We start from the raw sequence: 23,807 nt of genomic DNA, 5'->3' as shown, positions 1-23,807 counted from the left end.
TTTAAAACTCTAACTTAAGTTTTGTTGGTGTTTAAAATGTCAGTTTACTGACTTCTGTAAGTCAAGATAATGTTTCTTTTATTTTACAGAATGGCTTCAAATGTCATTGTATGTCCGAATCCCACCAGAGACAGCTGCTACTTGCTTCTGAAGATCCTCAGCAATTCATGGATTATTTTTCAGAGTTAGTTTCTCAAACTTCCCCACATAGGCCTTGCTCCTGCAATTGACTCTAGGCGGTTGCATCCTGGTGCCTTCTTGGAGTCCCATTGAAAAAGCTGAATTTTGATGAATTTTAAAAGTTTACTGTAGTGTTATTTGGTAGATACTTTTCAAAGAGCAGTATGAAAAGTTAAGGGGTAAAAGTTTCAAAAGCATGTAAGTGATTTAGGACCGTAAGTCTCATTGCAACTCAATGGGGCTTAATCGTTTTTGAAAAATTTACCCTGTTTCTAAATATCTTTTTTTAAACTTATTAGCCAGTCAGAATGCAGCACTTTGTTATTGTTAATAACCCTCTGAAGTTATGTGTAGGGCCCTACCAAATTCACCGCCGTGAAAAATGCATCACGGACCATGAAATCTGGTCTCCCACGTGAAATCTGGTCTTTTTTTGTACTTTTACCCTATACTATACAGATTTCACGGGGGAGACCAGTGTTTCTCAAACTAGGGTTCCTGACACAAAAGGGGGCTGCAAGGGGGGTCGGAAGGTTATTGTATTGGGCGGGGTTGTAGTATTGCCCCCCTTACCTGACCTTTGGTGATGACCTTTCAAGGTCCCTTCCAGCTCTAGGAGATAGGATATCTCCAATAATTTAATTTAATTTAATTTATTTCTGCGCTACCTTCAGAGCTGGGTGGCTAGAGAGTGCAGCTGCTGGCTGAGGGCCAAGCTCTGAAGGGAGCAGCGCAGAAGTAAGGGGGGCAATACTGTGACTCCCCCCCCAGCCTCCTTTTGGGTCAGACCCCTACAGTTGCAACACTGTGAAATTATGATTTCAGATATTTAAATCTGAAAATTTATGATTTTAAAAATCCTACGATTGTGAAATTGACCAAAATGGACTGTGAATTTGATAGGGCCATCGTTGTATAGTAAGGAAATGTCAACTGGTAGAAGTTACTATTATTATTAATTTGTATTATCGCAGTGCCTGGGCGCCATAGTCATGGACCAGGACCCAATTGTGCTAGATGCTGTGGAAACACAGAACAAAAAGACAGTCTCTGTCCCAAAGAGCTTACAATCTACGATAAGAGACAACAGGTAGCTACAGACAGACAGGGAAGTACAAGGAAACAAGGGGACAGTATTTGTCAGCTTGATAGGCAGTGGTTTCAGCATGTGAGCTGTGTAATTGACAAGGTTGTTTTAGACATCATAGCAAAGGAGAGTTTTGAGGAGTGATCTGGAAGTGGATAATAAGGTAGCTTTGCTGATGTTTATGGGGCGTGCCTCCCACTTGTGAGGGACAGCATGGGAGAAAGCACAAAAGTACTTTTTGAAAACTTCAGTGTGTGATGGAGGTTGGCATCATAGTTTGATTGGAGCTGAGTCTCAACAGGGAATCCGAGATGGTGGGGACTGACTGTGGAGGGCCTAGAAAGTGACAACAAGTAGCGTATGTTTGATGCAATAGAGAAGGGGATATAGTGGAGGGATGCAAACAGAGGTGTGACGTGGACAAAGGGATGGGTTAGGAAAATTATCTTAACAGCATTCTGAATGGTTACGAATGGGGGAAGAGTGCCTTTGTCAAGACCAGTGAAAAGGATGTAGCAGTAATGAGATGTGAGATTTTGAATGAGTGTTTTAGTTATGTGGGTGGATAGGAAAAGCCATATCTTAGACATGTTATGTAGAAAGAATCAGCCACATAAGGACGTAACCTGGATGTGAGTACCCAGAGTGAGCTCCAGATCCAGGATGACACTCAGGTTATGGGCCTGAGTGACTGGCAGGATGGTGATGGTGTCCACAGTGATCAAGAAAGGAGGTAGCAGGGAGGGCTTGCGGAGGGGAAGATTAAGAGCTCTGTTTTAGCCAAGTTGAGCTCGAGCTGTCAGCTAGGCAGCCAAAGGAATTGTCAGAGAGAGATTTTAGTTGAGACCCAAGGAGGCAGGTCTGGAGCAGAGAATAGATTTGTGAGTTGTCGGCATAAAAATGGGAGCTGAATTTGTGTTACTGATGAGATTGCCCAGAGATAAGATAGAGAAGGGGACCAGCGACAGAGCACTGGGGAACCCCCACAGAAAGTTGGAGGGAGGATGAGGATCCTCTGAAGGTTGCACTGAAGGATCAATAAGTGAGGTTGGAGGAGAACCCTGCAAGGACAGAGTCACAGAAACCAAGGAAGGACAAGATTTCAAAAAGAAGAGCGTAGTTGATGGTGTCAAAGGGCAGCTGACAGGTCAAGGAGGATAAAGGGTATGTCTACACTGCACACGCCTTATGGTGGCATATAAAGTATATACACTGCTCTCCCCCCACCCCCAGCACAGATAGAAATAGCATTGTAGATGGTGAGGAACTGATTAGATGAGTGGAGTAAAGTCACGCCTGAACCCTTTGGGTATGTACCCTACGTGGCTCTCTACACACCCAAGTAGCGCCTCTCCTGTTTTCACTGCTGTTTTTAATAGTATAGTGTCCTGCTGCTGGAGTCTTTCCCTGCCACGGGGAAAGGCTGCAGCAGTGGGGTAAGGCACTGGCAGGGGGAGGCAGCTGGGAAAGGCTCTGGCAGCTCCACACTGCCAGAGCCTTTCTTCATTGCAGGGAGCTGCGGGAGCTTTCCACTGACGCATGTAGCTACGCACCACAGTGCGCTGCATCGCGTAGCTCCGTATACGTTGCATGCCACCACCCATGGTGTGCAGAGTAGACATAGCCAAAGTGTATGCGAGTACACTGGCATGTTGGCACAATTGTATAAATGCAGGCAAACAAGTGGTGCATCTAGACTTATGTAGGTGTATATACCGTATTTTAAAATGTTCCAGTGAAAGAGGAAATGGAGTATCTGAATCTGGTGATATTCTTTTGAACTGAATACACCTCTTTATTTTGTAAATATTTTTCCATTGTCGTTTATAAATGGAAGTGCTTCGTAACGGTAAAAGCATTATTTAAATAGTCTCCTTTTTATTCCATCAGGGAATTCCGAAATGATTTCTTAGAACTGCTCAGGAGACGATTTGGTAAATATTTTGATTATTTTTTTAATGACCTTTTATAGTTCAATAACAAAAATTCACATCGGTTTCTCCTCAGTGATGGACTTGTATTTAACAGTAATATATTTTTGTTTTAGGAACGAAGAGAGTCCACAATAATATTGTATACAATGAATATATCAGCCATCGAGAGCACATCCACATGAATGCCACGCAATGGGAAACCCTAACTGACTTTACTAAATGGTTAGGGAGAGAAGGTAATTTTATTTCCTATAAGAATTGATTATTGAATGACTGCATTGCCAGTAGTTAATAAAACCTGCTGATTAGTGCAAAATACTGAAAATCCATAAAAAGTATGCATATACATTTATTGTACTCACATCAGTGCCACGTAAATAGAGATACACACGTAATAAATTTCAAACTTATGCTAACTTCTGAGCCTTTTCCTGCTTCATCTGCACTCTGCCCACTAATCCACGTCCACTGGAACTACTACTAAACTCAGCTCAACTTTCAACAGCTGCCATTTAAAACAACAACAAACTATTAAAGAAATATTCCCTCCAGATATAGAATTGCTCCACAAATTAAGATGGCTTGAGGCCCTGGGTAGTCGATATTAATTCCTGAACTCGCAAAAGGTTTAAGGCTTGAGATCTACAATAATAGATTTTCTGGTAAATGTGCATATAGAGAATATATGGCCTGGTGTGAAGGTTTTAGTGGCACTCATTGTAATGACCTGCATGAGTAACGTGGCCAAAGCAAACTCATTCTAATAAAATTGTGAGTAATTAGAACTCATTCTAGTAGAATGTGGGCTATAGCACACCGTTCTGTATGTGTAGTGTTCTATATATGTATTTGAGTTTTGCCCTTGTTAAAATATGGGAATGGAAATGCTTTTTTCATTAAACAAAGGAAGCTTATGTACTTATGTCACTGTTAGCCACACTGGCCTATCTCAAAATAAATCTGATTAGCTGAAGGAAAAGCTTATGCTTTAAGATAGTTTAAAAGCAGCTATTCAAGAATAGTACATGGAGAAATGGTGTGCTACTGTTAATCAATACATAGATACACTAAATACAGTCTGTGATACATGTCTTGGCATTTCCTTATTCCATAAACATTATTTCTTAAATGTAAGCATTTTTCTTTAGTTTGGTTTTGATGGTAACTGTCGAAACAGGATCTGTGTTTGTTTTTTAAGGCTTCTGCAAAGTGGATGAGACTCCTAAAGGCTGGTATATCCAGTATATTGATCGGGACCCAGAAACTATCCGTAGACAACAGGAACAAGAGAAGAAGAAGAAACAGGACCTTGATGATGAAGAAAAAACTGCCAAATTCATTGAAGAGCAAGTTAGGAGAGGCTTGGAGGGGAAAGAACAGGTGAGAAGATATTATATATACGCCAATCTTCAAGCGCAAAAGTGCTCTTATTAAGTAAATGTTTAATTTAATCCTCATAGGACTGCTCTGTCAAATCTTCCAATGGAATCTCCTCTGCAGTTACTTAGCTAGGATACAGATGATCAGTCTTCACGCTCCAGGTTACAGGTCAATCACCAGCTGGGGTTAGGGAGGAATTTTCCCCAGGTAACTAATGCTGGATTGGTAACATGCATCATGGGTTGCTTTGCTTTTTTTTTTTTTTTTTTTTTTTTGGTCACCTCTGAACCATGAGATGTAGGCCGGGATCTCAACCTTTTTCTTGCTGACACCCCCCATCAGCATGCTATAAAAAGGTCAGGGCCCAGTGGGGGAAGAGGGGGGAGCCCTGGTGGGATGTCGGGGGGGGGGGGAGGGGGGGACCCTTGAGCATAGGCATAGTTTTATCTCTATTTGGGGGGGGGCCAGGGCTGATGGGGCTCGAGCCAGCTCGGCACAGCAGGGTCCAGGGAGAGCGCGCCACCTCCACCCCCGACTCACTCAGGAGGCCATCCAGCCTGTCTGGGCTGTGTGGGGATGCAACCAAAAAATATAACTCAAAGTGGGGACTCAGTTCAAAAAGTTTGAAAACCACTAAGGGTGCAGGCAGGGGGTAATGAGGGGCGGGGGTGGCTCCCAGCGCTGCTCCCAGCTTCGTGGGTGTGTGCTGGGGCGCCTGGCTTCAGCCCCCCACTGCTGGCTTGGTGGGGGGTGAGGGGGGGGAGTTTGCCGGCTTCAGCCCCATGTCGCTCCCAGCTTCAGGGACTTGGGGATGCAGGGCGCAGGCTTCAGCCCCACGTCATTCTTAGCTTCAGGAGCTTGGGGTGGGGCCGCCGGTTTCAGCCCCCTGCCGCTCATGGCTGGGGTTGGGGGGGGGGGGGTGCACCAGCTTCAGCCCTGCTCCACTCCCGGCAGGGAGGGGGAGGGGGGCTCCAGCTTCAGCTCCGCGCCGCTGGGGGCGGGGGGGTGCCGGCTTCAGCCCCGCGCTGCTCCCAGCTGGGGGGTGGGGAGGGCCACCAGCTTTAGGCCCGTGCTACTCCCGGCTTCAGCCCTGGGGCTCGGGGCATCGGGTTTCTGCCATGGGGCTCCACGGCCCCCCTGAAAGGGCTCATGGACCCCCAGGGGCCACGGACCCCTGGTTGAGAACCGCTGGTATAGGCCATTGCCAGAAGCATGATACCATACTAGCTAGAGCATTGGTCTTTTCTGATGTGGAGTCCTACCAGATATTTCTAACTTGTTTTTAATTGTCAACGTTCACTAAATTTTGTCTGCTAAATTCAACTGTCTTTATTAAATTTCCTTGAACAGCCTCGTTTGCTAATGGAGCTGGTGAACTCCTGGATTTCTTGTTCTTTTGTAACTAGGTGATGACGTTAATCACATGGTTAAAGTGTTTAAATGCTTTGCAGAACTGGGGCTTGGTGTCCTAGACAGTTGGAAAACTGTGGTTCCAAGTTGCTTTCAGATGGTCTATATCAGGGATCGGCAACCTTTCAGAAGTGGTGTGCCGAGTCTACATTTTAATGTTTTTAGAAGGTCTCTTTCTAGAAGTCTATAATATAGAACTAAACTCTTGTTTTATGTAAAGTAAATAAGGTTTTTAAAACATTTAAGAAGCTTCATTTAAAATTAAATTAAAATGCAGAGCCCCCCAGCCCAGTGGCCAGGACCCAGGCAGTGTGAGTGCCACTGAAAATCAGCTCAAGTGCCGCCTTCGGCACGCGTGCCATAGGTTGCCTACCCCTGGTCTAATGGTAAAACCAATTGACATTTTACCAAATGGGCATGCTATGCCAACCTAGCCTGTCAGTTAAGGAAAGTTGATTTATGCCATGCTCCGCCTTTTCCTTTGTTTAGTCATACCACTAATCTGCTCATGTGGATATTCTGTTAAATGTATGTTTTAGATCAGGGGTAGGCAATCTATAGCATGCGTGCCGAAGGCGGCACGCGAGCTGATTTTCAGTGGCACTCACACTGCCCGGGTCCTGGCCACCGGTCCGGGACGCTCTGCATTTTAATTTAATTTTAAATGAAGCTTCTTAAACATTTTAAAAACCTTATTTACTTTACATACAACAATAGTTTGGTTATATAATATAGACTTAGAGAGAAAGACCTTCTAAAAACGTTAAAATGTATGACTGGCACGCAAAACCTTAAATCAGAGTGAATAAATGAAGACTTGGCACACCCCTTCTGAAAGGTTACCGACCCGTGTTAGATTATAACTCCTCAGGACAAAAACCTTATATTACTTTGTACCTGGAAAGTGCTATGCATACTTATGGCACTAGATAAGTAATAATTAATCTTTCTCTAGATAAATAACTAGTGTTTCTGTTGCACAGCTTGTCTCCAAATTCATTATTCATGGGCTCATGCCTCCCACCCAGGCAATTTGGAGGTGGTCCAGGGCTATTGCTGAAAACTCCAGGGCTAAGCCCCACCCCTCAACTAAAGCCACCAGATTTTCTGCCTCCGTCCCGGTGGTGGAACAAGTTGGTGGTTCAGTTTCTCCGGACCCTATTTTTACTTTTTTGTGTACAGTTGTGGTTTATAATCCTCCTCCTCCTTCCCTAGATTGGATAAATAGCAGTGTGGTGGTTTTAACCAGTTGGATCTGCCACTGCAACACCTCCCTGCCAGACTCCTCTGCCCCCACTCAGGAATGGCAGAGGTGTCCTGCAAACATCTGGTGTAAATCTAAGTGATGTTCCCTATATGAGGTAGCACTTACAAGAGGCTGTATAGAAAAAGAATTATGCCCTGCCTGTTACTGTGTCTTGCAACAACCGGGATAAAATTCCACCAACCGAGGGGTGGAAGCAGCCCAGAGGCAGACCTTTTACTACGTGGTTCGTCAAGTCTGTTCTGATGTTGGACTCTCGGGCTGTCAAGTTCTTGCGGCTGCACAGGAACGGACCAAATGGCGAACAATCACTACGGGCGACTGTTCGGCTAAGCGTTGAAGAAGATGTTGCCATCTAGCCAACCCTTGCGCTCCTAGGGCCCGGGGCGCAAAGTTAGACTGGCATATCAGGTCACCTCCCCTCCCCTGAGGAGTTATGACTCCTGCACGGAATATCATGATCAGGAGCTTCTGAGGAAAGAATAAGGAAGAGGAGGGAGCTAGTGGCCAGCTCAGGGTGTAAGTCTCACAACAGACCTGGACTGCGGGTGAGGAAACCGTGGAAGGATCCAGAGTTCCACCCCCCTCCCCCGCCCAGATAGTGAAGTGGGTCCTCAGCTCCCTGGGGAAAGAAGCAGGGCTCCTACATAGCTCCCCTTCCTCCCACTCTGAATCAGGGGATTATATTACTCATGGGTAAGTCCTGCAAATCCCAGACTCCAGAAAGGCAAAAGCAAGTGTGCAATTAACAAAGCAGCAATTAATATTGCTAATAAACAAGTGGGGTGAAAATCAGGGGTTGAAGCACTCCTCCTTTGCCTTCTCCTGCTGAGGGGAGTGTTTGCTGGGCTCTTCTCCTCACTGTTTACAGTGCTCTGTATCCTGATTACTGTCCCTTCCCCACCCTACAGCAAGTCTGGGCATGCAGAGACGCCTGTGCCTCTTGTGCAGTCCTGCTTTAGGCTCAGCCTATTGGTAATCGGGCCTGGCTGGCTTTCAGCCTAAGGACCCTTCCTCTGCTGGAGAAGGAGCTTAGGTTTTAGGCAGCAGTGGAATGGGAATTGTGCCTTGTGATCCTAACCTCTTGCCCTGTCAGGGAAAGGGCTCTGACTCTGAAAGGCAGGAAAGAGTCTCTCTCTCTCCGTCCCTCCCTTGTGCCACAGGCTGATTCCACATTAAAGCCTTGGGTGCACTTCAGGCGGTTTGTGACCAGAACAGATGCACCTGAGGATTCCACTCCCTGTGAAACTTACAGGGAGGTGAGTGAAAAATCCCTTCTTATGTTCAAAATGATCCTGATTTACCAAGTAAAGCCCTGAGCTATACTAGGTTGTTTCTACAGCACTTGGGTGCTAGCCAGCCTTGGGGAGTGAGCAGGCAGCCTTTCAGGCTCCCAGGGACTTCTAGCAAGCTGCTTCCACAATTGAGATATTGTACCAGTTCTCCTGTTCGGTTGTATGGTCCCCATGCCGGGATGAATAGTGTACTATCTCCCCTCTGTAAACAGCCAAGGTAGAGAGTACCACGTGTGCGTTTAAAATAAAATCTAACCAAAAAACCCCCCAAACCTCTACAGGACTCTTCCAGGACATGATGTTAGTCAGTGGCTTGCAAGAAACTCATTAATGTTAATAAAATATCTTCCCCTTCAAGCATTATTAGACGCATGTTTTCTTGTTGATGCCTCCTTTGAGGGCATTATAAGATCCAAATGAGGACATCTGATTAAACCAAATGTTAAACTAAAATATTTATAGAAAACAGACATTTTATAAGTTTTGGGAGCCTAAGGTTGGTGCAGCAGTAGCTCCACCAGTGAAAGACATAGTCACATCTTCAGAAGGGGACTTCTTTCCAAAAGACCTCATAGACAATAGGCATGATGACTCACTGAGCAGCAATTTCAAAGTCTCAGCAATAACCTTTCAGACAAAGATTTTTCATGTATTAGATCGTATAAATCTTTCGCCTTTTACTAAAGATTTCCGTGGAAAGCCTACTCTGGCAAACAAGTGGCTCAGTGTCTAGAGGTGTGATTCCCAACTTGGAATGGGACTTCTCAAGTTCTGTCCTAGTCAGCTTCTTGATGTGATTAGTGACAAGCCAACTTGGTGGCTACAAGGAAAGCCATGTTACACCCTTGAACAGCCATCTCCCATCTTAAACAGATACCTTGTGTATGCAAACTTGCAGATGAGGAGCTGTTGGGGGAAGCATTGGAGAGATTACTAGCTGAGACTGCAGAGGCATCAGCTCTTACTGTGGAAGCCAACACAGCTATCCATTGGTTGCTTCCAACACCAAGAGTATCCCAGAAAGGGCTGTTACCCTGGCAGAGGGAAAATCTGGAGTAGAAGCTTCCAAAGATGATTTTTTTCCTCCAAACAAACAAAATGATCAGCCCGACAACGAAAAAGAATATCTATGTACAGAAACTGCCAGTTGTTGTGCAAGACTCTTCCTGCTGATCCATCCTCTGCACCCAGAATCTTAGGTGGCAGGTGGTAGTCGCAGCAAGGCACAGGTCGCCCGTTACACACCTTTACCTGTGCGTAGCCAATCGGTACCTGGTCCAGAGAAACAGACTTATGCATAAATGAACAGCTGTTGGAAAAGGTTCAGAGTCGTCCATTCTTCAATATCAAGAGGAACTTTTGATCCCAGAGAACAAAACCGCCATGACTCTAGCTGTAATTTTACCATTATGGTAAAGGTTTGCAAAGATAAAAAATTCAATTGCAGCAGTCATTTCCCAAGGCCGTCAGTAGCCAATTACTTCCAATGGCTAGGATTGCTGGGGCCATACGTCTTCATCCCCTGAATGGGTTTCTCAAAGTGAAATTCCTTCTGAGACGTAGAATCATGCACTTGATGCAATTCATAATTGGGTGTCCCTTTGTGGGCAGGTACGGTCAACCAAGGTCCTAAAAGCCAACCCATCTTTTACTCTATACCCGTGCATACTCACTGTGGAAGCAAGCATACTTGGAAGACAAGTCTCCAATATCTCATATTACACATCCTTTCAGTTTATGATGTCACCTCTATCAAGGTGTGTCTTAAAAATAAATAAAAGCACAACATGGACATGTGAGATCGGACTAGTTGTCCATTGAGTGCAGTATCCTGTCGATGGCGGTGACAGTAGAAGATGCAAGAAACCATGTTGTGAGCAATTATGGTACTCTCAGAGGAAGTCTGCTACCTCCTGATAGTGGCTGGTTTATGATTGAGGCATGAGTGTTTATATCCCTTCTGAAACCAGGGAGTAACCAGAGGTCAAAGCTTTTCCATAGTAATGGAAATAATGTCCTGGATAGAGAAGCATCTACTGCTTTTCAAGACAGTTCACAGAAAAGAGGAAAAGGGAGAATCGAAATCCTTTTCCTAGGCCTCCACCAGCCCACAAGGCACTTTGGAATTGCTAGATAGCGAAGGACCCTGATACCTACAAAAGCACCAGGCCTCTTGGAGCAGGGTCTCATTCATACACACCAGCAACACCTACAGTTAACAGCTTGGGCATCGGAAGAGAAGCATAGTTCAGCATGGATTGTCTGTCTGTTAATTTCTAATACAGTGTGGTATCCAGACAGAACTGAACCAGGATATTTCATTCATTCTAGTAATCCCAAACTTCTAGTGATCTCAGCTACGCTAGAGTTTCTTCAGAAGGTTCAGTTGGAGTCCTACAACCAACCAGCCACAGCAGCATTTTGTAGTCTACCACATTGGATCCTCCATTTGAATATCAGGTGCCATGTTCAATCACACTGGCAAATTAGGTAGGTGGGTGGCTGGCCCTTCTAGTCTCTCTTCCCTCCAAAAGGCAAGTTTTGGAACTAGTTCCTATGTCCATACAAGAAACATTCTACCTTTAATGAGGAAAATGTTATTCTTATAGCTCCAGAAACCTTTCTGTTCCTCTTTCCACAATTCCTGGAAAATAGTTCTCCCTTCATTTAGCTCTAACCCTTGGAAGATTGTGGCCTAAATGGTCATTACTAGAGCTCTAAAGATATATCTCCAACATATGCAATTGTACCCTGTTCATCTTTTTCTATCCAAAATGCCAATCCTTTAGGCCCTCAGGTTGCTGCAGGCAAGTCTTTAAAATCCCGCACCAGTTAGCCTGCTGGGCTTGTGGGAAACTATTCACAGAAGTCCCTAGAGGCATTGTGGGGTGGGAGGGATGGGGGGAATATATGAGTCTCATCTGAGGAAGACTTGCACAATAAGTTTTCATTCCTCTGCATTCCATTCCTTCCTTTTGATAGGAGGGTGTCTGTGATGGGGCGTCTACCCCACACTGGCAGAAAAAGGGTTAAAAGCAGCCCTAGGGAGGCTGCATAGGAGGCAGCCAATCACAGAAGGGCTTATAAGAGCAGCCAATCAGAGCTGGGCTGGCCTATATAAGAAGGGCTGCAGAACCGAGCAGGGTCAGTCACTCCCTGGAGCTTGAGAAGGGAGGAGGACTGGCTGCTTTGCAGGCAGAGGGCAGGAAGCACCCTGGACCACGCAGTGTTGCAGGCAGAGACCCAGAGAGCTAAAGGCAGCTCCTGGCAGGCTGCAGAGATCTGCAGACTGAGGCTCTGATGCAAGGGCAGAGGGTGCTGGAGCTACTGAAGGAAGTGGCTAGGCAGTGGACTGCAGTTTCACTGAAGGAAGTGGCTAGACAGTGGACTGCAGGTCCCCCCCGAAAGGAGGGGAACATGGAGTGTGTCACAGCCGAAGGGCAGTGTCACTGAAGAGGATGCTGCAGTCCTGGCAGTGATATGGGACCAGGAACAGAGGTGACAGTGGGCAAGACACCACCAGAAGAGGCTACAGTGCTAATTCCCTGGACAACTAGCAGGCGCCGTAGCAGTGAGGCATGCCCCATCACAGGGTCCTATCAAGGTCCCTCACCAAAGGCTCTTAAGCAAAGTAAGCAGTCGTGGGATAAGAGGGAAGGTCCTCTCATGGGTTGGTAACTGGTTAAAAGACAGGAAACAAAGGGTAGGAATAAATCGTCAGTTTTCAGAATGGAGAGCGGTAAACAGTGATGTCCCCCAGGGGTCTGTACTATTCAACATATTCATAAATGATCTGGAAAAAGGGAGAAACAGTGAGGTGGCAAAATTTGCAGATGATACAAAACCACTCAAGATAGTTAAGTCCCAGGCAAACTGCAAAGAGCTACAAAAGGGGATGTCTCAAAACTGTGTGACTGGGCAACAAAATGGCAGATGAAATTCAGTGTTGATAAATGCAAAGTAATGCACATTGGAAAACATCCCACCTATACATATAAAATGAGGGGGTCTAAATTAGCTGTTACCACTCAAGACAGAGATCTTGAAGTCAGTGTGGATCGTTTTCTGAAAACATCCACTCAATATGCAGTGCATATTGTCAAAAAAGAGAACAGAATGTTGAGAATTGTTAAGAAAGGGATAGATAATAAGACAGAAAATATTGCCTTTGTATATATCCATGGTACGCCTACATCTTGAATACTGCGTGCAGATGTGGTCGCCCCATCTCAAAAAAGATGTATTGGAATTGGAAAAGGTTCAGAAAAGGGCAACACAAATGATTAGGGGTATAGAATGGCTTCCGTATGAGGAGAGATTAATAAGACTGGGACTTTTCAGCTTGGAAAAGAGATGACTAAGGGGTGATATGATTGAGGTCTATAAAATCATGACTGTTGTGGAGAAATTAATAATTACGTGTTTGTTATTTACTCCTCATAACACAAAACTAGGGGTTACCAAATGAAATTAATAGGCAGCAGTTTTAAAATAAACAAAAGGAAGTATTTCTTCACACAATGCACAGTCAACCTGTGGAACTCTTTGCCAGAGGATGTTGTGAAGGCCAAGACTATACCAGGGTTCAAAAAAGAATTAGATAAATTAATGGAGGATAGGTCCATCAATGGCTATTAGCCAGGATGGGCAGGGATGGTGTCCCTAGCCTCTGTTTGCCAGAAGCTGGGAATAGGCGACAGGGAATGGATCACTTAATGATTACCTGTTCATTCCCTCGGGGGCACCTTGCCATTGTCGGAAGACAGGATACTGAGATAGATGGACCTTTGGTCTGACCCAGTATGGCTGTTCTTAGGTTCTTTTGTCACTGGGTCGGTTCCCAGGTAACTCCTTAGTTTATAAATATCTTGCTTTCTGTTGGGGATTTTCTATTGCTGCCTATTATTGTACTGTAATAATTGAACTTCTGATGGCTTGTGTTGAAGGAGAGAGCTCGCGGACACATTCCAGTTTTGGTAAGGGCGGGGGGAGGGGAAGACGTGACTGAAAATGTTTGAGCGCCATTGCTGAACTCAAAGCATACTTATCAATGGTTCGCTGTGAAACTGGGGGTGCGTATCTAGTGGGGTCCCACAGGGATCTGTCCTGGGTCTGGTACTATTCAATATTTTCATTAATGACTTGGATAATGAAGTGTAGAGTATGCTTATAAAATTTACAGTTGACACCAAGCTGGGAGGGGTTGAAGCACTTTGGAGGGCAGGATTAGAATTCAAAATGACCAGGGCAAATCAGAGAATTGGTCTGAAATCACCTGGATCGATTGGTCTTCAGCTGTTGTTAAGACTGCACCGATCACAATACGTCCGCCATTCTTCTCACATTCTTGCCTGCCTTCTCCACGTTCGTCTGAAACGTGGTCTGAAATCAGCAAGATGAAATTCAATAAAGACAAATGCCAAGTACTACACTTAGGAAGGAAAAATCAAATGTATAACTACAATATGGGGAATAATTGGCTAAATGTTAGTACTGCAGAAAAGGATCTGGCAATAATAGGGGATCACAAATGGAATATGAGTCAACAATGTGATGCACTTGCGAAAAAGGTAAATATAATTCTGGGGTGTATTAACAGTAATGTTATATGGAAGACACTGGAAGCAATCATTCCCCTTGATTTGGCACTGGGGCGTTCTCAGTTGGAACATTATGTCCAGTTTTGGGTGATTTGGAAGATTTAGATTAGATATTAGGGAAACCTTTCTAATTTCAAGAATAGTTAAGTACTGGACTAGATTACCAAGGGAGGTTGTGGAAACCCCACCATGAGAGGTTTTAGAGAACATGGTCAGGGATGGTCTCGGTTTCCATGTTCTTGCCTCACCACAGGGGGATGGACTAGATGACTTCTTGAGGTCCTTTCCGTTCCTATGGTGCTAGGATTCTATGAACCTGCAGTGCCTCAAAATAGGGAAGTCTCTCTCATTTGGAAAGGCTGTCTCGCTGTATAGCTGTGTTGGCTGTTTCAGGAAGAAATAGGGCTATTAATAAAAGGCAACTTTCCTTTCCTATTGGAGCCAGTCTGTTTCAGATTATATCTATATAGAGAATGTTAATTGGAGAATTCTGCAAAAGGGTCTATAACAAGATGTCTTATAGTCCTGATCCTCCTAACTGATCAGGCCATAGTGACTCGTTTGGTAACCTTACAATAGTTGTAAAAATTGAGCTAATTAAAGATCCCCGGCAGTGATATCACATCAGTTGTTTATACAACCCTGGAAATTTATTTTATTTTTCTTTGGCAGGAAAGGCCTGTCTATACTGAACTAAACCGAGAAAATGATGAAGAGAAAGGTAATTGGGCTTTTAAAATGTATGTTTAGAATTTATGAAGGATATTTGTGATCTAATATTAAAGCAGGGGACTGAGTACTGAGGCTTAGCATTGGTAAAGTGCTTAAAGATCATGGATGAAAAGCACTGTAGAAGAGCAAAGTATTCTTCTTGTGCTGTATAAAGCAGTTTATTTGAAAGGATGAGCCAAAACATTTGAATAGTAAATCTTTCCGCACTTGTGTTGCTTCTAATTTGCAATTCTTCGCTGTAACACCCTTAAATGCAGTGCTATTTAAAGGATAGAAATAGAGTAACCTCTCTTTATTTTTTTTTAGTTGCATTTAATTTAAACAAAGGAGCAAGTACCTCAGTAGCAGCGTCTTCTAAAACAAGGTGAGGAAAAGACACCAAGGCATCCCATTCTGTCGGTGTCCTATCTTATTGTTTGTATTATGGTAGTACCCACAATGCGCTAAGTGTTGCTCACATGTGCAGTGAGACAGTTCTTGCCCTAAACAGCATGCAGTCTATTGCCTGGTCCTGCTGTGTAATACAGAAGGCCAGACTAGATTATCTAATGGTCCCTTCTGGCTTTAAACTCTATGAATCTATTGGCCTGGTGGGTGGACCCGTGTGTGGAGCCCCACGGAAATCAGTGGGCTTCCTCGCATCTGCTGACTTGGAGCCAGATGCAGGATCAGCTCCTAAGAAGTCAAGCAACATATGAAAAGTCGGATAAAGGGCTAAAATATACAATCAAAAATAATTAAATGATCCTCCGATATCCCAGCTGCCTTTCTACTTATCCGCTACTAATTTCGTCTTGTAAACCCATGTTTGACGACTGTGGCCAATCGCCTGCAGTGCGTTTTCCTGATCAGCATTCAGGAGGGTGAATCCAAATACATTGTTTTTAAAACTTCATTGAGTTTCGGTGTAACCACAAGCAGTGCAAGACAAAGGGATCAATAATACAAGCAATGATAAGAAGTTACAGCAGTCTGTGAAAACATTTGGCTAGCTATAAACCATCCTTTCTCATAGGACAATATTGTAATTAAACATATTACAGGTAAAATGAAAGCTCTCTTCTCATCATCGGGGAAGCTTTTAGATACGATATCTGATGTGAGAGGCAGAAAATTAGACTATAAACTGGTTCAATATAATAACAGAGGGATTTTAAGCTTTGAGGCATATTATAAATTACACCTAAAGATTACACTCCCAGGTAGTGCTAAAGGTGATTACAGGATTTAAAATACAAACTTCCCTGAATAGATCTCCTGCACATAAGAAGTACTGTTCTGAGTGTTCTCCGGCTATTTGCTGGAATTAGTCTGTCTAGACCTCTGTGGAACTAGTAGACCAAGTGACCTAAATTTCTCATGCAGAGTCAGAGATGCTCCCAGGCACAAGATTTCTGTAACATTAGTGCAGAAGTAAAACAGACTTGTAGAGAGTGTATCTAGATCATGGTAATCTGCACTATTTTATTTTTAATTATCCTTGGCACTTATATAGCACTTTACATCTACAAAACACTGTTTGAACACGAGACAGTAAACTCTGTTACCAAAGCAAACAAACGGACTTCCTCCAGAATGAGAAATGATCTTTCATAAAATCGGTCAAAGAAAATGAAAAATGGCAGGTTCGAAATAAACATGAACTAATCCATATCCAGGTATAGGATCTTGATCACACTGCTCACTGTCTGTAAACGCAGCAGCTTCCTACAGAGAAGCAAGAACATATGGCCCAATTCAATCTGAGAGGTTTTGTTAATGAACAGGCTTTTGTCCACCTATTGTACCTCTGCCCACAGATAAATTTCCCTGTAATGTGCGCTGGAAGAAACATTTTTGTATTAAAATGGTTGAAGCATCCATCTAAGTCTTGGACCAGTGGGTTGGTTTGATCATCAGATTGTTTGCCTCTTGGAGTTCCTGCAATCCAAACGGAAAAGTAGGTGCAATTCCTGCCCCAGAGTTTATAATCCAGTGCCTCGATCCTGCAAATTGATCTGGTCCTGTGTCCATACGGGTCCCCATTGAAATCCGGTGCAGGATTCATGTAGATTATGTGGCGGGATTGAGGAGTAAAAGATCAGCTGCACCTCTGCACAGCCTGTTCTCCAGGGGCATGTTTGTAAAGGTGTCATTTTAAGAATCCGAATGAAAACGATATTGTATTATTAATCTAAACCCTCTTCCAGCAGTGTCCTTGGACCGAGTGCATTGAAGATGGTGGGAGGAGCAGGATCAGTTAAACGGAAAGAATCTGCTCACAGCTCAGGTCAATCAAAAGAGAAAAAGAAGAAATCTGCACTGGATGAGATCATGGAGGTACAGTGAGAATGTTACCCAGAGATCCATGCCTTACGGCACTCTACTAGGGGCTACCTTTGAAAGGAACTGGAAGCTCCAGGTTGGGTGGAATTCAGCAGCTCACCACTTTACATGGTCATCATGGCTTACCCCACGTAATACCAATGCCTCCTGTTCTACACATGCCCTGTTTAATTCTGGATGCAGATCAAGTGGTCTGAATTTTTCAAGTGCCCTAGCTTAGTACATTTTTTTATTCTAGTCAAAAGTTATAAATGTTTAAAGAAACTGCCTTTCATCTTAATGAAAAAGAGTCCCATTCAATTAGATCACATAATGGCAGAGAGCTAAAAAGTGACAAATTTTAAAAGTGCTTATATACTAATGCTAGAAGTCTAAATACTAAGATGGGTGAACTAATGTGCCTGTTATTAAATGAGGATATTGATATAATAGGCATTTCAGAAACATGGTGGAATGATGATCATCAATGGGACACAGAAATATTTTGTACCTTTGTATTAAGGAATGACAGAATTGGTCATGGTGGTGGGGGAGTGGCACTATATGGGAAGGAAAGCATAGAGTTAAATATAGTAGCACAAATCTTAAATGAACCAAACTGTACTATGGAATTTCTATCCATAGAGATTCTATGCTTGAATAATAAGAATGTAGCACTAGGGATATACTCCTGACCAGGATGGTGATGGTGACTGTGAAATGCTCAGGAAGATCAGAGAGGCTATAGAAATAGAAAACTCAATAATCATGGGGGATTTCAACTATCCCCATATAAACTGGGTACATGTCCCCTCAGGAAGGGATGCAGAGATCAAGTTTCTGGACATCATAAATGACTGCTTCTTGGAGCAGCTAGTCCTGGAACCCACAAGAGGAGAGGCAATTCTTGATTTAGTACTAAGTGGAGCACAGGTTCTGGTCCAAGAGGTGAATACAGCTGAACCGCTTAGTAATAGCAACCATAATATAATTATATTTAACATTCTTGGGGTGAATACCAAAGAAGCCCATTACAGAAGCATTTAACTTCAGAAAGGGGAACTACACAAAAATGAGGAAGCTAATTAAACAGAAATTTTAAAGTACAGTTCCAAAAGTGAAATGCCTGCAAACTGCATGGAAACTAAAAAAAAAAAATCATAAAGGCTCAAATTAAATATATACCCCAAATTAAAAAAAAATTTAGTAAGAGGACCAAAACAGTGCCACCATGGCTAAACAACAAAGTAGAAGAAGTGGTTAGAGGCAAAAAAAATCTTTTACAGAGTGGAAGTTAAATCCTACTGAGGAAAATAGGAAGGAGTATAAACTTTGGAAAGTCAAGTGTAAAAGTATAATCAGGCAGGCCAAAAAAGAATTTGAAGAGCAACTAGCCAAAGATTCAAAAACTAACAGCAAAAAAGATAAGTACATCAGAAGCAGGAAGCCTGTCAAATAATCAGTGGGGCCACTGGATGATCAAGGTGCTAAAGGAGCACTCAAGGAAGATCAGGCCATTACGGAGAAATTAAATGAATTTTTTGCATCAGTCTTCACTGCAGCGGAAGGATGTAAAGGAGATTCCCACACCTGAGCCATTCTTTTTAGGGGGACAAATCCCAGATTGCGGAGTCGTTAGAGGAGGTTTTGGAAGAAATTGATAAATTAAACAGTAATAAGTTATCATGACCAGATGGTATAATACCCAAGAGCTTGGAAGGAACTCAAATATGAAATTGCAGAACTACTTACTGTGGTATGTAACCTATCATTTAAATCAACTTCTGTACCAGATGACTGGAGGATAGCTAATGTGACGCCAATTTTTAAAAAAAGCCTCCAGAGCTGGGAAGCCTAAATTCAATGCCAGGCAAATTTGTTGAAACGGTAATAAAGAACAGAATTATCAGACACATAGATGAACATGATTTGTTGGGGGAAGAGTCAACATGGCTTTTGTAAAGTGAAATCATGCCTCACCAGTCTAATAGAATTCTTTGAGGGTGTCAACAAATGTGGACAAGGGTGATCCAGTGGATATAGTGTACTTAGACTTTCAGAAAGCCTTTGACAAGGTCCCTCACCAAAGGCTCCTAAGCAAAGTAAGCAGTCATGGGATAAGAGGGAAGGTCCTCTCATGGATCAGTGACTGGTTAAAAGACAGGAAACAAAGGGTATGAATAAATGGTCAGTTTTCAGAATGGAGAGAGGTAAATAGTGGTGTACCCCAGGGGTCTGTATTGGGACCAGTACTGTTTAACATATTCATAAATGATCTGGAAAAAGGGAGAAACAGTGAGGTGGCAAAATTTGCAGATGATACAAAACTACTTAAGATAGTTAAGTCCAAACAGACTTCAAAGAGTTACAAAGGGATCTCACAAAACTGGGTGACTGGACAACAAAATGGCAGATGAAATTCAATGTTGATAAATGCAAAGTAATGCACATTGGAAAACATAATCCCAACTATACATATAAAATGATGGGATCTAAATTCGCTGTTACCACTCAAGAAAGATAATGGCTAGTTCTCTGAAAACATCCCCATGATCCAGGAATACAACCCCATGATCTGAGTGTCTGTAGCTTCTGTTTGTCAGAAGCTGGGAGTGATCAATCACTCAGTGATTGCCTGTTTTGTTCGTTCCCTCTGAAGCACCTGGAATTTTGGCCATGGTCGGAAGACGGGATACTGGGCTAGATGGACCACTGATGTAGTAAACACCTTCACTATTCTGTTGTGGTTTGATACCCAAGTGCATAGAACTTGTTCAAGTTTTTTGGGAGGATGGGAACCTTGCATTGATATGAAAGGACAAAAAACAATTGACTGACTTTTTTTTTTCTTCTGTAGTTTGAAGAAGAAAAGAAAAAAACAGCCCGAACAGACTACTGGTTGCAGCCTGTAAGTATCTGAATAACTACATCGTTATCAGGCCAAATTCTGCCTTTGGGAACGTGCACACAGCCCCTGCTGGTTTGCAACATGTATAGATCCAAGAGCAGAATATGAACAAAAATACATTTTTATTTTCCAAACAGAGATATTATCATAAGTTAATTTCTCACAGAGTTTGCAAATATTTCACTTTTCCTGGCTGCTGTGCGATATTTACTATTCTGAAACATTGTACTTCTAATATTTAAGCTCTTTTGTATAGTGATGGCTTACTTTGTAGTTAAAGGACAGGTGCTTCTAGAACTTATCTACATGCAGGGTGTCTTTTTCCCACTCTAGTGGTCAGACCATATAGACATTTAGTAGTAAGCTGCAGCCTTTGAACTAACACAACTGTGTCTTGCAGTTCAGGGAGTTGAGGCTCATGCTGTTAGATGCAAATGTCCTGAGTCAGTCCTTGCTATCAGTGACCCACATAGGGCTCTCTTGTAACACACTGAATTCAAATGTAGGTATATTTTGAGTCAGTGAGGGCAGGAGATGCCTTTGCGCTGGGGTTCCTCCCACAATGAAAGTTCTATAATGTCGTGTCTTAGAAGTGGCGTTGCCTGCTGACGCTACAGAGCATAACATCAGCGTCTGCTTGTGGGGACAACTGGAGTTAAAAGCTACTTGTGATGTAAACACTGAGTTGAGAGGAAGTTATCTTTGTTTGTGTATTTAGCTTTTTCTCTTTCCTTTTTTCCCTTCTCCAGGAAATTGTTGTAAAAATTGTAACAAAAAAGCTTGGTGAGAAGTATCATAAGAAGAAAGCAGTCGTTAAGGTGAATCTACAGCATTTTATCTGATAAAAGTTTGTGAATAAAAGTGATTGGACGCAGTTCTTTTTCCACAGCAACTAGAAAACATCTGTTTATTTGGTTGCTTATGGTGGTAGTGGTTGAACCCCAACTATCAGAATGAGGGCTTCCCTTTAACTTTCTCGGAGTTTGTTACCCGATTCTCAGTTCCTTCTGGGCAGTGAGTGACTTGGGATTTATTGCAAATCAAAATAGTGGCTTGTGGGCATCCACTCACCCCTTCATTCTTGATGACCATTTTTCCCTATTAAGTTTACTCTTGTTACTGTTTTCTTCAGACTCTGATTTCATCAGTGAGTCTTTTTAGACCATACAGTCATCTTAAAGCTGTGTTGCTGGGGAGTGACCAAGAGCAGTGCATGGTATTTCAGGCCTTGAGACTGTGTCAGTAATCTCCGTCCAGCATTGATGTGTACAAATCCCAAATTATCTTTGAAGAAGGGTCCCCTGGATTCACAAGTTCTTCAGTCTGGTGGGCCTGGCCTAATGGTCTGAAGCATCCTATCATCCTCTGAAGTAGCTAGTACTGGCCACTGTCAGAGACAGGATACTGCACTAGATAAACCATGGATCTGATCTAGCATGACAAAACCGATGGCCTACATTTTCAAAACTGACTAGTGATTTTTGGATGCCCAATCTGGGATTCTTTAAAGTGGTCAGATTTTCAGAAGATCATTGCGCAGCACTTTCTATAAATCAGGTCCCTTTCAGATTTCTCAAGTTGGGCCCCTGAAAACACTTTCCACTTTTGGAAATGTAGACCTGTGTTTCTGAATCTCTTCTCCATTAAGACTATTTTAAAAAATTAGCAGAAAGTCAAAGAATGATTGTGTTTTGTAATTACCCCGATGTATTTGCATCATTAATGTTACATGGCCATTTGCTTGTAATCCTCTTATCTGTATTTTTTTAATAAGAGAATAATCAAATTATAGATATCTTTTCCTTTTTAAAATAAATATATTTAATTTTCCATGATAGGAGGTAATTGACAAATACACAGCAGTTGTAAAGATGATTGATTCTGGAGACAAACTGAAACTTGACCAGACACATCTAGAGACAGTAATACCGGCACCAGGTAAATTTATTTGTAAACCAGCTAGCAAAGCTGCATCTGATGGACTGACTTTGATTCTTTTGAGCTATAATTCATCAAGTGTCACCTGAGTCATTTTACTACTTTTGTTCCTGGTCAGCATTTCTTATCCACATTGGATTAAGATATTCCTGTCATGTACCAAGTATCCTCTGGTTGCTGTTGGTGCAAATATTGCATTTATTCTTTTTGGTGATTTTATAGAGCTTTCCAAGAGGAATTATGCTCCTTCTAAGGCCTGGTCCACACTAACCCCCCACTTCGGACTAAGGTACGCAAATTCAGCTATGTTAATAACGTAGCTGAATTCCAAGTACCTTAGTCCGAACTTACCGCGGGTCCAGACGTGGCAGGCAGGCTCCCCCGTCGATGCCGCGTACTCCTCTCGCCGAGCTGGAGTACCGGCGTCGACGGCGAGCACTTCCGGGATCGATCCCAGAAGATCGATTGCCTGCCGCCGAACCAGGAAGTAAGTGTAGACGTACCCTAAGAAGGATAGGAAGCATTTTTTTGTTTTACTAGATGAAAGTAATGTTTCATCTTCAGGAAGTATCTGTAGGAGCCTCGAAAGAGATTTACTGATGGTTTTCTCCATTGTCTGGAGTTTGGGATTGTAAGGTTATTTCTGGATATTGGGTTTTTGGCATTCATTTATTTATTTAGGAATATTTTTATGATGGATGAGGGAGAAATTACAAGGATTTTGAAACAAGATGAAGACTTAAATATTGTAAGAAAATTGAAGCTTGCCAGGGTCCCCTAGAGATCTCCATTAGTCATAAAGTGCTGGATTGTGGTGGTTCCTTCACAGGCTCTCCAAGATGGAGAGGATTCAAGGAAACTCTCCCCTCCTCTTGTGTACCTGCGCGGAGGGTGCCCACAGTCAGTCAGTCCTGGGCTCCTGATATTCAAGGACCAGAAAAGTTTATCAGCAGCAGCGAGGTACCCCAGAAGGGGAGTGATTCTAGAAGGAAGGTGATTCCTGTCCTGACAGCAGGCCTAGCTGGAGAAGGAGGGTGAATGCTGCATCCTTTCAGAGGGTGTCGGAGCTCCCATTGCTACATACCTCACATGTGCACTTCTAGTGAGTTATGACAAGCTTCTCTGCTCTGCTCTTCAACCTAGTTAGATAAGCAGGCGTCAGTAGCTTCCTAAAAGCAAAACAGCTTTCATCTGTATCACTCAGGCATTTTAGGATCAAGCAGTCCCTGAAGAAAAGCTGAGCATTGCTTCCAAGGGAACACTGTCTTCTCTAGTTCTTGGAGATACAGACTTCCCAAAGTGACTCTGTCCTGTGTTTTCAGTAGAGAGGGGCTTCATCAAAAGACACTGAGAGTTCCTATGGGTAAAGTTCTTCCTGTTTACCGTTTCAGGAAAGAAAGTTCTGGTTTTAAATGGAGGTTACAGAGGAAATGAAGGCATCTTGGAATCTATAAACGAGAAGAACTTCTCAGCAGCAATAATCATTGAATCTGTATGTACATTTTAAATATATTTAATAACCTTGCATAGCACTTTTCATCAGTAGGTCTCAAAGCCCTTTACAAAGGGTGAATGTCATTATTGCCCCTTTGCAAATGGGGAATTTAGGGCACAGATTGGTGCTCAGGGTCACCCAGCCGGCCAATAGGACTAGAACCCAAATCCTTTTAAAATTCTAATCCACCGCTCAATCCACTGGGCCTCGTTACCTTTAAAAGACAATGGGATACTGAATTTACAAAGATAAATTTGTAAAATATTTAGTAGGTTTAATT

At 43.0% G+C, this 23,807-nt stretch overlaps 1 protein-coding gene and 1 pseudogene across 6 annotated transcripts in view; both read left to right on the top strand.

Moving 5' to 3' along the window:
• Window positions 1-23,807, top strand: part of KIN (Kin17 DNA and RNA binding protein) — a 28,869-nt gene that overhangs the window by 2,450 nt on the left and 2,612 nt on the right. Inside the window, exons 2-12 of one of the 6 annotated variants that reach the window (XM_005291919.5) lie at window positions 90-184; window positions 3,158-3,201; window positions 3,315-3,437; window positions 4,400-4,581; window positions 14,823-14,871; window positions 15,189-15,246; window positions 17,072-17,201; window positions 20,044-20,094; window positions 20,844-20,912; window positions 21,933-22,032; window positions 23,424-23,524. In XM_005291919.5, coding sequence (XP_005291976.1) covers window positions 90-184; window positions 3,158-3,201; window positions 3,315-3,437; window positions 4,400-4,581; window positions 14,823-14,871; window positions 15,189-15,246; window positions 17,072-17,201; window positions 20,044-20,094; window positions 20,844-20,912; window positions 21,933-22,032; window positions 23,424-23,524 — 1,002 coding nt within the window. Of the gene's footprint in view, window positions 1-89; window positions 379-3,157; window positions 3,202-3,314; window positions 3,438-4,399; window positions 4,582-14,822; window positions 14,872-15,188; window positions 15,247-17,071; window positions 17,202-20,043; window positions 20,095-20,843; window positions 20,913-21,932; window positions 22,033-23,423; window positions 23,525-23,807 lie in introns of all 6 variants that reach the window. The other 5 variants (XM_005291920.5, XM_065553108.1, XM_065553114.1 and 2 more) reach the window with 5 other exon arrangements.
• LOC112059743 (U5 spliceosomal RNA) lies at window positions 9,189-9,253 on the top strand (annotated as a pseudogene).

The sequence above is a fragment of the Chrysemys picta genome, chromosome 1 (genome assembly GCF_011386835.1).
Source record: "Chrysemys picta bellii isolate R12L10 chromosome 1, ASM1138683v2, whole genome shotgun sequence".
NCBI classification, from domain to species: Eukaryota; Metazoa; Chordata; order Testudines; family Emydidae; genus Chrysemys; species Chrysemys picta.
Note: the sequence above shows the minus strand (reverse complement) of the source record. Positions and strands in the feature narration are given on the sequence as shown.